Source organism: Eretmochelys imbricata, chromosome 1 (assembly GCF_965152235.1).
Source record: "Eretmochelys imbricata isolate rEreImb1 chromosome 1, rEreImb1.hap1, whole genome shotgun sequence".
Lineage (NCBI taxonomy): Eukaryota > Metazoa > Chordata > Testudines > Cheloniidae > Eretmochelys > Eretmochelys imbricata.
The window spans coordinates 350,832,323-350,848,447 of record NC_135572.1 but is presented as its reverse complement, the minus strand read 5'-3'; the positions used below and the strand labels follow the sequence as shown (position 1 = coordinate 350,848,447).

The following is a 16,125-nucleotide window of genomic DNA, read 5'->3' as shown; positions in this document are numbered from 1 at the left end:
TGGAGAACATGCTTTACAGTGAGACCCAAGGGGAACAGTCTAACTTAAAGAGAAGGATAAGTAGTGATTTAATCACAATCTATATGTGCCTTTATGGTGAACAAATATTTAATAACGGGCTCTTCAACCAAGCAGAGGAAAGTATAACATGAGCCAATGGCTAGAAGTTGAAATTAGACCAATTCAGATTACAAATAAGGTGTGGTTTTTGTTTTTTTTTAAACTTGGTGATTAATTATTGGAACAGTTTACCAAGGGTCACAGTGGGCCCTCCACCACTGGATTTATTTATTTTTAATTCCAACTTAAATTACAGGTATGCTCTTGTTCAAAAAGTAATTTTGGTGAAGTCCTATGGCCTGAGTTATACAGGTCAGACTAGATCACAATTGTTCCTTCTTACCTTGAAAGCTATGAATAAATCACATAGGCACTTTTGAAATATAGCTGAATGTAAGGAAAAACAACATAGAATCATAGAACATTAGGGTTGGAAGAGACCTCACGAGGTCATCTAGTCCAACCCCAGGCCCAACCGCAACTAAACCATCAACTTAAAAACCTTGAAGGATGGAGATTCCACCACTTCCCTAGGTAACCCATTTCAATGCTTCACCACCCTCCTAGTGAAACAGTTTTTCCCTAATATCCAACCTAGACCTCCCCCACTGCAACTTGAGACCATTGTTCCTTGTTCTGTCATCTGCCACCACTGAGAACAGCTGAGCTCCATCCTCTTTGGAACCCCCCCCTTCAGGTAGATGAAGGCTGCTATCAATCCCACCTCACTCTTCTCTTCTGCAGACTAAATAACCCCAGTTCCCTCAGCCTCTTCTCATAAGTCATGTGCCCCAGACCCCTAATCATTTTTGTTGCCCTCCGCTGGACTCTCTCCAATTTGTCCACATCCTTTCTGTAGTGGAGGGCCCAAAACTGGACGCAATACTGTGGCCTCATCAGTGCCGAACAGACGGGAATAATCACTTCCCTCGATGTGCTGGCAATATGCCGTTGGCCTTCTTGGCAACAAGGGCACACTGTTGACTCATATCCAGCTTCTTGTCCACTGTAATCCCCAGGCCTTTTCTACAGAACTGCCGCTTAGCCAGTCGGTCCCCAGCTTGTAGCAGAGCATGCGATTCTTCCATCCTAAGTGCAGGACTCTGCACCTGTCCTTGTTGAACCTCATCAGATTTATTTTAGCCCAATCCTCCAATTTGTCTAGTTCACTCTGGACACTATCCCAAACCTCCAGCGTATCTACCTCTCCCCCCAGCTTAGTGTCATTCACAAACTTGCTGAGGGTGCAATCCATCCCATCATCCAGATCATTAATGAAGATGTTGAACAAAACCAGCCCCAGAACAGACCCTTGGGGCACTCCGCTTGATACCAACTAGACATCGAGCCGCTGATCACTGCCTGTTGAGCCCAATGATCTAGCCAGCTTTCTATCCACCTTATAGACCATTCACCCAATCCATTCTTTTTGAACTTGCTGACAAGAACAACACTGTGGGAGACCGTATCAAAGCTTTGCTAAAGCTGAGATATATCATGTCCACTGCTATCCACAGAGCCATTTATCATAGAAGGCAATCAGGTTGGTCAGGCATGACTTGCCCTTGGTGAATCCATGCTGACCCTTCCTGATCACCTTCCTCTCCTCCAAGTGCTATATATACACACACCATATAACATATACCATCTTGGTTTCTAAGAGTTAAAGTTAGAACTTTAGAAGCGTTCACTTGTACATCAGTAAAATCTACCGAGTTTTAAGGTGAAACCAATATAGAAAAGTCCTAAATTACTAAGTGATGGAAGTATAAAAAAAGCAGACTGGAGCACATTCAACTCCCTAGTTTAGTCATAAGGCCAAATTCAACCGTGGTGTAACTCCACTGAGGGCATTAATACATTTGATGTATTCAGTCCATAAAGTTTGAAATTAATGTTGCTAGTTTTGACGGTCAATATTTACAGTGAAATGCTCCTATGAGCATAAATCGTTATTTTAAAACACCAAGCAGAGGTCCAGCACAGCTTTTATTGAGAAAAGCTATGAATACACTACACACTTTATATATTTCATTATCTCCCACCCTTCAAATGTTGCTCATCTTCTTAGACTGCAAGATCTTTTATACACAGACAGTGAGCACATCTTCGCTGGTACAGCTTCTAGTACAACAGGGCCCCATTCCTGGTTGGGGCTTTTGGGTACTATTATGAAGACCCTATTTAACTTGCAGTATTTGTGGAAATTGTGGATTCTGCAATATTAAGCTTCCATTGCAATGTTGACAGTGGGGGCCCTCACTCTCAGCCCTGGACAGCCAACAGCAGAAAACTGCAGAAAAGTAATAATGGACTTTATTACTGCAAATAAAGCAGGTCCATTAAGGTCCATTATTACTTTTCTGCAATTTTCTGTGGCTTGTCTGCAACTGAGCTGCACATTTTTTTTTTTTTTGACAATCATCCCACAATTCAAGTGGCGCCTTAATCACGATATGAATGCTAGAGACTAATTTAAATTGGTTAGTCTCTAAGGTGCCACAAGTACTCCTTTTCTTTTTACAATTGTCAAGGTCCAAGTAGACGACCCAGAGTATAGCTGTAGACTGGGTTTAATAAACGTCTCATAATTTACAGACCAGGATAGGAAGGCAAAAAAAGAAATCATGTTAAACAGTCCACTGCAGCTAACCTTAAAGTTTAAGTAGTATCAAAAGTGTCCTACTATTCACTAGCAAATGCAGGAATGAGAACAGGAAATATAGTCAAGCAAAAGCAATCTAGAAAAATGCTCTGATGTTGATGAGTGTGGCTAATTGAAGTAGGAATTGTGGAGAGGAGTTTCACTTTTTTTTTTTTTTAAATAAAACTTCATTTAGAGTCCATAAAAGTAACAGGGTTTGAGGCTGACCTATCAAAGTAAAGTATTATAAAGACGTAATGACAACACTGAGAATTCAAGAACCTAGTGACGGGAAGAATGACAGATGAAAGGGGAGGTGAAAAGTTGCATGGATTACTATTTGGATTGACCATTATCAACCATTATTGTTTCCGAGAAGAGAGACCGTGTGTGCACAAGTGTGTGCACAAGCACATACTTGGTTGATGTTTTCTATATAAACTGCTCTCTTGTACACAACGATCACATCTCACCATACTGACCAAAGACAAAAGTGTGTATGAAAACGTGTACATCTACATACACGCACTTGTCTTGGTCAGTATGACAAGATTTGAAATTACTCTATAATAGAGCACTTTACATGGAAATGTAAGTTGGAAATCACCACCGAAGATCTTTATATGTTTAAGCTTGAGTGTTTTGTCCTGGAACAACAACTTTTACTATGGTTTGTGTTATAGCAGTGCCCTAGAACAGATCACGTAGTCCCTCTCCCACCACGCTGAAGCCTATGCCTACAATTATCCTGGCATGTGTAAAGCCATGAAAACCAACTAGTCCATTTACTTCAAATAACCAAGTGTTCAAGTTTATACAACACCCTTTAAAGAAAGGGTAATATAGGACAAAAAGTCTGAAATCAAGCTTCCGCACTTGCCTTTAAAAATAAATAAAAATAAATAAAAATAATAATGTCTGTTTAAACAGTTGATACCTGCGGAACAGAACAGAAATAGTGCAATTCCACAAGAGTAAATTTTACAGTGTTTTGAGATTACACCACTCTCAAAGCAAACAGTCATTTATAATGCAGGCCTACCTTGCTGTACCAGTTGAGGCAGGGTTGGACCACATCTGGATCATCAATGCCATTAAGTTCAACATACCAGATACTAAAATTGAAGCTGGGCCCCCATGATAACAGTGGAACTGGAGGGGTAGAGGGTGGGGAAAAAAAGAAAGATACATAAATGTCAAATACTTGTTAGATTATTGATCAAACCTACAACACTATTCAAAAGGATGCATTTTTAACTCAAAGAGAATAATGATTTAACAAGAATAAAATTCTCTTCCTTTACACACACATTTTTGGTTATTGATTTTCTGTAAGGTTAGAAAAATTACCAGCCATACATCATATTCATCTGTGGCTCAGAACAGCTTGCAGTGGGGAAAAAAGATGAAGACAGCAGCTCTTTACAGACTAGACGCTTGTACACAGGTAGACAAAAGTAGGGTCAGAATGCTGGAATCTGAATACAATAGCTCAAATGGCCAGTGGGTTTTTGACACTGATGGACATTACCTGGGCAAACTGAGGGCAGTACGTGATACTTAATGTGGTTTATTTCATTTTTACCAGCAGTAGAACCACCACCCCCTGGTTAAGAAAGAGGATATCAAGTTTGGTTATTTTTTACTTTACATGATTTGCAACATCCTCTTGGAAGCTTGGAGGCGGGGTGGGGTGCTTTTTCCAGGTTCACAACTTTCATCCATACTATATTTCTATCTAATTGCATGTGAAACCAATTTGGCTTTCTGGCAGTTTTACTTCCACAATTGTGTACCTCTCTCCCTAAAACTCCCCCCATCAAATACTATTATTCTCTCCCACCCCATTTCGAACATCAAGGACGTCAGGTTAGCTGGCAGCCTGCTTAGAGCTCCCCTTGTGCCCTCACTCCAAGTTTGGGCAAACACACTGTAGTGACATAACTTCACTGCATTTGGCTTTTCCCTCAACAGCAGGCAGCACTAGTAAGAACTACCACCACAGCAGGTCTATACCATGACATACTCTCCTGGGGGAATTCTGTGCCACTGTGCAATGCAGAATTTGTGCAGAGTTCCAGGTTTGCCCTGCAGAATGGGGGCTGCAGAGCTGCTGAGCACCACTAAGGGACACTGGACTCTAGAGCCCAGCTTGCAGTGAGCAGACTGCGCAGCCCAGTAGGGATGGAGGCTCTGCATGCTCTGGCTACCCAGCTTGATCCTCCTACTCCCAGGGACAGGAGAGGTCTGGGAGACCCAGCTAGGGCAAAGGGTGAGGAAGGGCAGAGTTGCACCACACGACATACCCCAGCGGGAGAGTAAAAAAGATGCAGGGAGTAAAGGCTCTGGGGGTGCAGGTGCCTGGCCAAGAGAGTGCGCTGCAACTGGGCTCTGGGGGGATGGAAGGGTGCCATGTGGCTGGGCTCTGGGGATAGGGGAAATGCAGATGGCTGGGCTCTGGGGATAGGGGAAATGCAGATGGCTGGGCTCTGGGGGTGCCACACAACCCCCTCCAAAAACCCCTAACTGGGTTGTCATAGGGGTTTCTTTAACTCTACTCCTGGGGGAATCTTTTTTGTTACCTGTATTGTTGACATACTTGTTGCAACATATTTTGAAATAAATTACCAAAAATAATTGAATGGAGTGTATATTGTGTTATTTTGACATATAAAGAATTTTAAAATTTTCTGCGCAGAATTTTTAATTTTTTGTTGCAGAATTCCCCCAAAAGTACACTGTGTTCAAGCCCACAGCAGCAGAGAGCTGCTAATGAAGGTTAAGGAATAAATAGTACACACATTTAGAAAATGTGAAGCACTACACGAACAGTTACGGAACATGGAGAACGTCCTCCTTAATTTTCGAGGTACAATAAGATAGCTTTGGGGCCTAAACTATTTGATACTATCCCTTTAAAAGTGGAAAGAGCTATTAAAATGTTACACTTTAAGGAAAAGTGACATGTTTTCTCTTAGGAAGAGCAAAGGATGCCAAAATCCAGTGCAAAATTTGAACAGCAGGTCTGTAGGCAGATCTAATATGAATAAAGTGTAATGCTGTAGATCTATAGCATTTAGCTATGTTAACTATACAACACAAGCCAAGACAGAGGACTCTACACTGAAGTTGCAGCATAGATCTGAAACTATGGAGAGATACAGGAGGTACAGAAACTCCATCCCAACTGATCATACTAGTGAGTAAATGAATCATTTAATCCGTTTTATGAAAAGATGAGCTGCCAAAATCTTAACCTGTTCCCTCCTTATCCCACGAGGGGGGCATTGCCAACCCCCCCCCGACGTTCCTTGATGCCCCCCCCCCCCCCCCAGGACCCCTGCCCCATCCACCCTCCTGCCCGTCCCGACTGTCCCCAGAACGGGGCAGGAAGGTCTCATGGGCCACCATAGTGGGTACCCATCCCGCCCCGCCCCTAAGAGTCAGAGGGACCTGCCAGGGGGCGAGGTCAGGAGTCCCGGAGGTGCTTACCTGGGGCAGCTCCCAGGAAGTATCCGGCAGGTCCCTCTGGCTCCTAGGGGCGGGGGAACAGCCGCTCCCCCACCGATCACATCAAAAGTGGCGCCATAGGTGCCGACTCCCTGGGTGCTCTGTGGATGGAGCACCCACGAGGAAAATTTGGTGGGTGCAGAGCACTCACCGGCAGCTCCCTGCCCCGCGCCTGGCCCCAACTCACTTCACCTCTGCTCCACCTCTTCCCATGAATGTGCCGCCCCGCTCTGCTTCTCCACACCCCACCCCCCGCGAATCAGCTGTTCGGCAGGAAGCCAGGGAGGGCTGAGAAGCAGGCGATGGCTTCCCGCTCAAGCCGAGGGTGGCAGAGCTGAGCTGGGGTAGGGAGCGGTTCCCCCTACATGCCTCCCCCGCCCCGGTTACCTGCTGTGGCACAGGCAGCCCTCCTCGCGGCCTCCCGCCCCAGCTTACCTCCATCTCCCTGGGCCTGCACAGGAAGCCGCAGCCTGCTTCTCAGCCCGCCCCGGCTTCCTGCGTGAACAGCTGATTCGCGGGAAGCCTGGGGAGGGGGAGAAGCAGAGCGGGGCAGCACATTCAGGAGTGGAGACAGAGCGGAGATGAGCTGGGGCCGGGGGTGGGGTGGGGAGTTGTCAGTGGGTATTCTGCACCCAGCAAATTTTCCCCTTGGGTGCTCCAGGGCTGGAACACCCATGGAGTCAGCCCCTAAGGTGCCACTTTTGGCCGGTTAAATTTAGAAGCCCTTTTAGAACCGGTTGTTCCGTGAGGGACAACCAGTTCTAAAAGGGCTTCTAAATTTAACAACCGGTTCTAGTGAATTGGTGCAAACCGGCTCCAGCTCACCACTGATTTTATGTACACAGTTACCATATGTCCCGATTTTATCGGGATAGTCCTGATTTTTGGGTGTCTCTCTTATATAGGCTCCTATTACCCCCAACCCCCGTCCCGATTTTTCCACATTTGCTGTCTGGTCACCCTAGTTACAATCCTGATATCCTCTGACCGCTTGTGGTAATTAAAAAAGTGTTACTGCACTCTTAAAAACAGGAATATTGACACTTGTGTCCTAGCCAAATTCTCACCTGATGGATCTTTAGTTGTGCAATTGTAACTATCTGTAGTTTAAACTTAGACTTCACTTCCTCTCCTAAATAGCATTGTTTTTAAAAAGTGTTTTTTGGTAGATACACAAGCTCCATACAGGAAGCCAAACATACCAAGTCAACATAATATACTATGTTTAGAGCTTGCTGGGAATTTTCTGTCCAAAATCATTGACTGAAAATGTATTTTCTGGAAATTTCTGATTGACATTTTTTCAGTTTTTCTCAGAGAAAAACTGAAACAAGGTGTTTAATTTTGGCATTTCAACACAAGTAAAAATATTTTGGTTTGCTTAACTGCATCTTTCTATACCGCCACGTTGCATCACAGAAGTTGTAATTCAGATGCCTCTTGCCCCTAGTCTCCCTATGAAGCAGGCTCCCTGGCCAGACTACATCTCATGATGCAACATGATCTCCCTTGACCACACTGTGTGGTGTATCATGGAAGTCACATGACTGCAGATGTATCAATTTCAAAATCAAAACACTGCTATTTCCAAATGAATTTTTTTGTGGACTAAAACATTCTGAAAAAATCTTGAATGTTTTGTCCCAGTTCAGGAGGTTGGGGGGGGGGGGGGAAGAGATTACATTGTAATCAAAATAAAATTCAATCCTTTCCAAAGAAACACCAGAACCAAAGTACCTGATACCACAGCAAATAGCTCTCACCAAAAAACAAAAACAAATATCACTGCATGAAAGGGAGCAACTACCAAACAAAGGAGAGGGATGAAAGTGATTGCAGGGAAAGGCAACCTCTCAAGCGGGAAAAAAGGAAAAAAAAAAAATAAAATCTTGTCCTTGCCAAAATTAAAATACTCCTTTCTGATTGCCTTTCAAGACATGATGGAAAATCGTTTAGGCTCCTGGGCTACATCTGCGCTGCCCTACAGCTCAGACTTCTAAGGCGTGAATTGCAGTACGCAGCAAAATGCTGAGCCTGTGTGAAACTAAAAAATTCCTAACTCACTTTAAGACCATGTTAATGCGAACTAGGAATCTTTTTACTCACTCCCACAGCATCCACATGGAGAAATTTAAGTGCAGTACTTCAGTATTCACACATCCCACTCCACCCCCATAGTCCAAACTGTGGGGCAGCACGGATAAACTATGGGTTTGCCGGACTAAGGAAGTCCTGGCCCCATTCCAGACTGATCGTAGGGAGAGCAGATTTGTCTCAACTGATTGCCCAGCAGTTGCAGGCTCACTTAAGAATATTTATACGTGACAAGAAACAAATGGGCGCAGTGTGAAAAAACAAAAACAAACGGGATGCAAAGCAACTACTGAAATACGCAATGCCTAGATTTTACTATGTCCTTTCAGAACTTTCCAGATGAAAATTGTTACCCAAGATTCTAGGAATGGCCATCGAAGATTGTTACTTCATAGGTTTCTAGGGGAGATCTAGAGGGTCCTCAGCAGGTTTTGATTTTTATTACACCCTCTCTTTCCCCATCACTGAAACCCTCGCTCTTCACTCAAAGTCTCAGACTCAATTAGGACATTTTCTGAAACATAAAAAAAGGGGCTACCTCCAGAGTCCTGGACACCTTTATGTCCCTCAATTGAATATATCTTAGTATCCAAGCGCTTCTCCTAGTTATTACAAAGGGGGAAATGGCTGCAACATTTGCATATGTTGTTCAAGTGCTAATCTGTGACACCTCTAGTACAGAAAGTGCTATAGAAAACCAAATTTTACAACACAAAGTTGAAGGTTTTTTATACGTGCCTCCATTCATTGTTTTTGACTATTTTCATTACCAAAGATGCCCTATTAAAAACTGGTTTCAGAGTGGTAGCCGCATAGGCACCGACTTTGTGGGTGCTCAGGGCTGGAGCACCCACGGGGAAAAATTGGTGGCTGCTCTGCACCCACTGGCAGCTCCCCACCCCGCCCCAGCTCCACCTCCTCCCCCGAGCATGCCGCATGCCCTCTTTTCCCCCCCGTAGCTCTCAGCACTTGCGCTGTGAAACAGCTGTGGCAAGTGCTGGGGGGGAAGAGCTGCAGCAGGGATTTAGGGAAGGGGTCTAATGGGGCGCAGAAAGGGTGGAGTCAGGGCGGCGCCGGGGGCACGAGCTCCCACCAGCACCTGGGAAAGTTGACACCTACGGGTAGCCGTGTTAGTCTGTATCAGCAAAAACAACGAAGAGTCCTTGTGGCACCTTAGAGGCTAACAAATTTATTTGGGCATAAGCTTCCGTGGGTGAAAAATACAGTAGGCAGGTATAAATACACAGCACATGAAAAGCTGGGAGTTGCCTTACCAAGTGGGGGGTCACCGCTAACAAGCCAATTCAATTAAGGTGGAAGTGGCCTATTCCCAACAGTTGACAAGAAGGGATGAATACCAAGGGAGAGAAAATCACTTTTGTAGTGCTAAGGAGGCCAATGCAATCAAGGTAGCCCATTTCAAACAGCTGACAAGGTGGTGAGTATCAGCGGGGGATATTAGTTTTTGTAGTGACCCATCCATTCGCAGTCTTTATTCAGGCTTAATTTGATGGTGTCCAGTTTGCAAATTAATTCCAGTTCTGCAGTTTTTCAGAGTCTGTTTTTGAAGTATTTTTGTTGAAGACTTGCCACTTTTAAGTCTGTTATTAGGTGTCCAGGGAGACTGAAGTGTTCTCCTACTGGTTTTTGAATGTTATAATTCTTGATGTCTGATGTATGTCCATTTATTCTTTTGCTGTTCTCCTCACCACACTGCATGGCTCTTAATCTTTCATTTGCCAAATGCTGTGCCTGCAGGCTATGTATTACGCCCATTTTATTTTGAAAAATAAACATTCCCATAAAGAATTTTTTTTTCACGTCTTCCAAGCTTTTGCAATCAAGACTGTTGGGTTGCCTTCCTCCATTCTTCGCTAAACTTGCAAATAAAACCTGAAATCACTTCACAGAGTACAGTCCTCCCACCTCAATGTTCAAATACTTTGAAAGTTAGAAACCTCTAACAAAAAATCCAAACTGAGAAGATATTACACAGTAGCTACTCCCTAGTGCAGCACTAGAACCTGCCCCCTACTCTGAGTGGGGCATACTACAGCAGTATCAAAGCTATACTTGTGACTCGATAACTTGTGGAATTTGCAACATGTATGACATAAGCCTTCAGGTCATCTGTTCAAATTCATCAGTTTGGAAAGTGACCCATCACCTGATGGCTTTTCAGAGTTCCAAGAGAGTTACTCTCAGTCCAATTCCTAGTGGATAGGCGTCACATCACCAAGCCAGTTTCTTTGTTGGGTACCACAGATGAGGCAAAAGGGACTGAACAGCAAAAGCCACCTCTAGATATGAGACGATTTTTCAGGTCAGGACTGATCCACAGTGCAGGTGAAAGTTAAGACAGCAGGAGCATAACTATATTTGTCCTTTGAACAGAGGACTTTAGTAACCAGTCCTGTTAGTCAGCAATCACTACTAACATTCCTCTCTTGATTAGAAGTGGATTTAATCCAAGAGCATACATAGCAATTTATCAAATTCTCTCACACAGATTTGCATTTAAAAAAAATTAAGGATTAATAAAAGTTTTATATGATTGTTCTTTCTTGTAGAGAAGGAACTAAATGAAAACATTGCTCCCCATACTACAATTTTAGAGTCTATAAAACACAAAATAAAAAGCACCAACAGCACTTAATAGCTTTTAGGTTGTCTATCCACCACAGCCCCCCGAAAGGAAAAACGAGTAAGAGCCATGAAAACCTGAAAATGCTAGAACTGGTGTACCATTCAGCATCCTCTCTACTAAGCAAGTCAGACCATCAAGAACATTCCACCCCAAGCATCTTCCTCAGAACTAAAAAGAAAAGGAGTACTTGTGGCACCTTAGAGACTAACCAATTTATTTGAGCATAAGCTTTCGTGAGCTACAGCTTGCGGAACCACCTGATCAACATCCTCTACAGCAAACAGGGAAAGATTAAGAATGAGCTCTCAAAAATGGATACTCTTATAAAAAAAACAAACCTTCCACACAAACTTCCTCGTGGCTGGACTTTACTAAAACTAGACAAGCCATTTACAACACACACTTTGCTTCTCTACAAAAGAAAAAGAACACTAAACTTTCTAAACTACTACACGCCACAAGGGGCCACAGCAATGCTTCCCTCAACCCACCCAGCAATATTGTTAACCTATCCAACTATACTCTCAGCCCAGCAGAAGCAGCTGTCCTATCTCGGGGCCTCTCCTTCTGCCCCTCCACCCCCACGAACACGATACAGTTCTGTGGTGACCTAGAATCCTATTTTCGACGTCTCCGGCTCAAGTGAGCTGTAGCTCACGAAAGCTTATGCTCAAATAAATTGGTTAATCTCTAAGGTGCCACAAGTCCTCCTTTTCTTTTTGTGAATACAGACTAACACGGCTGTTACTCTGATTCCTCAGAACTAGTTACCTACCCAGTTCCAAGTCCAATTCAAGGCATTAGCTATCATTTGCTAAATAAGGGGCTGTGGCCCATTTATCTCAACAGTTGCCACTTGTCCCTCACACTGAAACATGAACTGATGGTTGGAAAGCTGTCAGAGCACAAGGTACATCTCACAGGACTGGGACAGAACTTCCCAGAGAGTTCAAACTGTAGCACTGGCTTCTAGCAAAGATTTAACAGCCCAGGTTTAACACCTGACTCAGAGAAGACTACTTCTCCTTATACAGGCATTTTAATTGAATAGCAGGTTCCCCACCTTACCCCACTTTACTTGGAATCATGCTCTGGGAGGCCATGAAATGGAGGATGCGGTTGGACAGCTAAAATCCCATTTAGGGATAATATTTATGTACATGTCCTGTACATTTATGTACAGCTATTAGGGTGACAGGTACTTCAGAAATGCGAACCATAAATACCACAAGGATGTAAGACCACCAACAGTTCAATAGCTCTATTAAACATTCAACAAGGTCTTACATTTGTTCACAAATAAAACAGAAAACAGATGAGCAGTGGTGTTTTTACTATCAGAGTTCCATCATGCAGGATCATTCTATTTCAGAAGAATTTAAAAACCAATTAGCATTAAAACAGAATTTATACCACATATGGGAAGGATGATAGACGCCTCGCAGGGGCTACAAAGCCCAAGAAAATTTAATTAGATATTTTAAAGTTGCTCCAAAAGATGAAAATGGAGGGGGATGGGGGGAGAGTATGAGTTGAATGGCAAGATAACTTGTTCTTTAACCCTAAAACATACGACATTTTAAGATTCCTTTTCCATCACTCTAAACATATCTCCTCAGTCTTGAATCTCTCCACTGGTTCCCACTCTCCTACATTAAGGGCAAGCTTCTCATCTTCACTTTCACACCTTTCTGCTCTCTCATTTATACAGCTCCTAGAGATGTGCACAGCATTTCAGACAAATAAAATGTCATATGGTTGGGGTAGCAAGCATTTAAATTAGACATGACATAAGGAGAGACAGACGGTGGGATGCAGTTTGAAAGAGCGGTGAGATTCACACAAAATAAGGTCACGAGGGTAACCCTGTTTTTGTTATGTACTGAGCTAGTTTTCTTTTAAATTTATTCTATTCGTAATTTTGTGCAAAAGCAACAAAGTAGCAGGCTTTGAGGAGGGACCAGGAGGAGGTTAAATCCTATGTCCCATCTAAGTTCTTTTCCCAACCGTTCCCTTTGTTTCCTTCACCCACCCCGGACCATGTATCTTCTTCTGTGTTGCTCTACAAGCCTGTAAAACCTTCCCAAGTATTTGAGAAGTAGCCCCTGTAAAAATGAAGTCCAAAGATTTGTTCTGCAAAGGTATTCTCACTGCAGTGGCCACACCCTATTATGTGTATGTTCTGTACTGGATTATGCTGGGCACTCCCATCCCTTTGGGGTAGAGCTTTAGTTACCTTTGACTCATTCTAGCCACGGTAAAAAACTTCAGAACTCTACCTAAAGATTTTCAGCATATTTTGTTGCAAGTGCTACAGCAATCAGTACTGAACATGTAAACAATAATTCAGACCAACTGAATTGCTGCTACACAGTAACAAAAAACTGGTGCAGAGCAGAAATCAATAGACTTTTTGTAGTAGGAAGAGAGCCTGAGACATAAGCCCTTGTATTAGAGGCCTGGTATGAGGCAGGACCTGCTCACAGAATCTGGCAAGAACAGGGCTTATACTGCAAAAATACACATTCCCAAGAAGTGTTAAGTACAGAGTACGCATGCAAACACATCCTGATATCAACAATGGTACAAAAACGTTCCCCAAGGATAACAGAAACACACTTATCCTAAAAGATAAGGTCAGGATGACAGTACGTAACTTGTTTATATCAGGGTATAAAGATGAATCTCAGAGGGATTATCTTTGGCCAGCCTAGGGAGCAGTGGAAACTCCCACCATTGACTGAGCTGCCTCCACTTTCATGGGCATCCATGTCTTAATATCCTCATGGAGTCTGCCAGGTGCTATTACCCGTGCTTTGTCGATAATAAACTTGGCTGGATGCCTTCGCACGTTAACGAATCTTGTGGTCATTGGGCGCTTCACTCAAGGTCTGCTGTGCCAACTGTCTGTGCAGAGCTGGAACAGCCAACCGGGAAAACACACACACGCAGCCAAACATCTGACCACACTTTTAACAAGATCAAAAGCAGTGCAGATATTTAGGGCACTTACAAAACATACAGGTATTTTTACTGGCACTAAGGTTCTTTTGTTTTCATAAAACGATGTAAGAACAGGCCTACTGAGGGAGCATATGATAGAGGATGGAAATAAAACCAACATTCAAAATAATTATGCCTGGGGAAATGTGAATCAAGTCCGAGTTCATCTATTTCAAACGTAATCTTAAATTATCTACAATTCTTACAGCAACCTTAACTGTACCCTTGCAGGCCAACATTATGGTACTTGCCCACACAACATACACATATACAGAAACATATGCTACAAGGCACAATTTAGATAACATTACAGTCAACTTATTTACAAAGATTTACCAGAGAAGCAACAGTAAAGCAAATATAGTTCCATTCCATTATACCAAAGCTTATGGCACATGCGGACTGATTAACACATGCCAGTTATTTGGTATGTCAGACGCTCCTCTTAATAAGTTTTCACCATAACCACAATAGTCACAACACCCTCCCACACCCTCAATGAAGAGCTTTCCCCAATCACACTTCCTGAAACCAGGGAAGGTAGAAGGGCCAGAAATGAAAGCGTTGAGATAAAACATGAATATATGAGTTTTCTATTGGTATAGGACATGTCCAAGTAAGCTGCTTCCCTCACCCACGCCCAGTCTTTCAATGAACAACTAGGCAAAACAGAATTTTATTATAAGGGTTAAACATGTCCCATTGCTCTGTTGCATGGCCTATGAAGTCTGAACAACGTCAAGTGGCCAGAATTATAAAAGTGAAGCTCAATCTAAAAAGAGATTTTTTTTTTAAAGTTACCTTCTTATTCAACTGCTCTGCTCCTTTCAAGTTAGGAGGCATGTCTGAACACTTAAACATAAAAGGCATTTGACTGGGTTTTTCCCCCCACACTGTTTTCCTTCTGCTAACTCTGCAGAGCTCATTCAACTACAGGAGTGGAAGTTTGAGTCTATCGTGGCATGCTTATTAATAGAATTGTTAACCGAATTCCAACCACAGAGGCAAATTATGTCTTCATTTACACCTGTGCAACCCCACTGATGAAAACGGGTGACTTTGTTGGAGTCAGGATTTCACCCAACAGGCTCATATAAGAGCAAATTTTGGCTTACAGAATCTTGATTGGTGATGTCACAAGAAACACAGCATAGCATTCCTATCCCAAGTTGAATTACCATGGCTAGCAAGTAAGGAAAAGTTTACTTGTAAATTGAGCACATTTGATCTGTAACCATGAAAAATAACGGAATTTCACACCACCATTTTCACAGTAATTTCATAGTAGAAACACTTTCATGTCACATTATTATATGAACAATGCTGCATAAAACAAAATAGAAAGTATTTTAATAGGTTTCAGTCTAAAGGCCACTTGTAGTTTTCAAAAGCCTAATCTTTCTCAAGTGCTATGTAGACTTTCATCAATTTTCCAAAACCAAAATTTACTTCTGGGCATGCAGCAAGCATAAAAAATTCATCCCAAAAGATAGAGGAATCAAGAAATTAAGGTACTAAAAAAGGGGGCTTAGAATGGAGAGTCCCATCTCAATCAATGTAGAAAGGTAAAATGCAGATTCTCTGTGTATAAGAAGCATTATAGGCAAGGTTGTTCTCATGCTAAGACTTCTAGCTATACTCTAACAGTCGTGCACAAAACCAACAGATTCTTTTTTCCTCTGATATATTCCATCCAAAGACAGACCAGACCTAACTCTACTTAGCTTTTGCCTATTGCATATGCTTACAAGTCCAGAACAGCATAGATCCATTCTTCTAAGTTATCCAGCCACTGTTTCTTCAGCAGTGACTTCTGACACCCCACAGTTTATTCACTCCCAAGTCCATGCACGCATCTGTTATGTAATTGTTACATATCACTAAACTAGTGAAGAGTTGAAAAGCTAAGGATTGTTGCAAAAATAAAATGTTACACGTTAATCACAGAGCAAAATACCATGCTCTTTAGAAAAGATACACTATCTGGTATCAAGACAGACTTCAAAGCTCTTTGACTGGCATGTCCTACGCCTGGGGGAATCTGCACCAAAACATTAAAAATTCTGCATATTTTATCTATCAAAACAACAATATAATCATGCAGGTTTCGATTATTTTGGTAATTTATTTCAAAATATCTGTCAGCAAAAAAAGATTCTGATAATTA

General features: G+C 42.6%; 1 protein-coding gene across 4 annotated transcripts in view; it reads right to left on the bottom strand.

The window, feature by feature from the left end:
• MKLN1 (muskelin 1) overlaps positions 1 to 16,125 on the bottom strand; it is a 199,536-nt gene that overhangs the window by 126,649 nt on the left and 56,762 nt on the right. For 3 of the 4 annotated variants that reach the window (XM_077837053.1, XM_077837063.1, XM_077837072.1), the window contains exon 5: positions 3,747 to 3,856. In XM_077837053.1, the coding sequence (XP_077693179.1) occupies positions 3,747 to 3,856 (110 nt within the window). Of the gene's footprint in view, positions 1 to 3,746; positions 3,857 to 16,125 lie in introns of those variants that run through there. The other variant, XM_077837083.1, reaches the window with a different exon arrangement.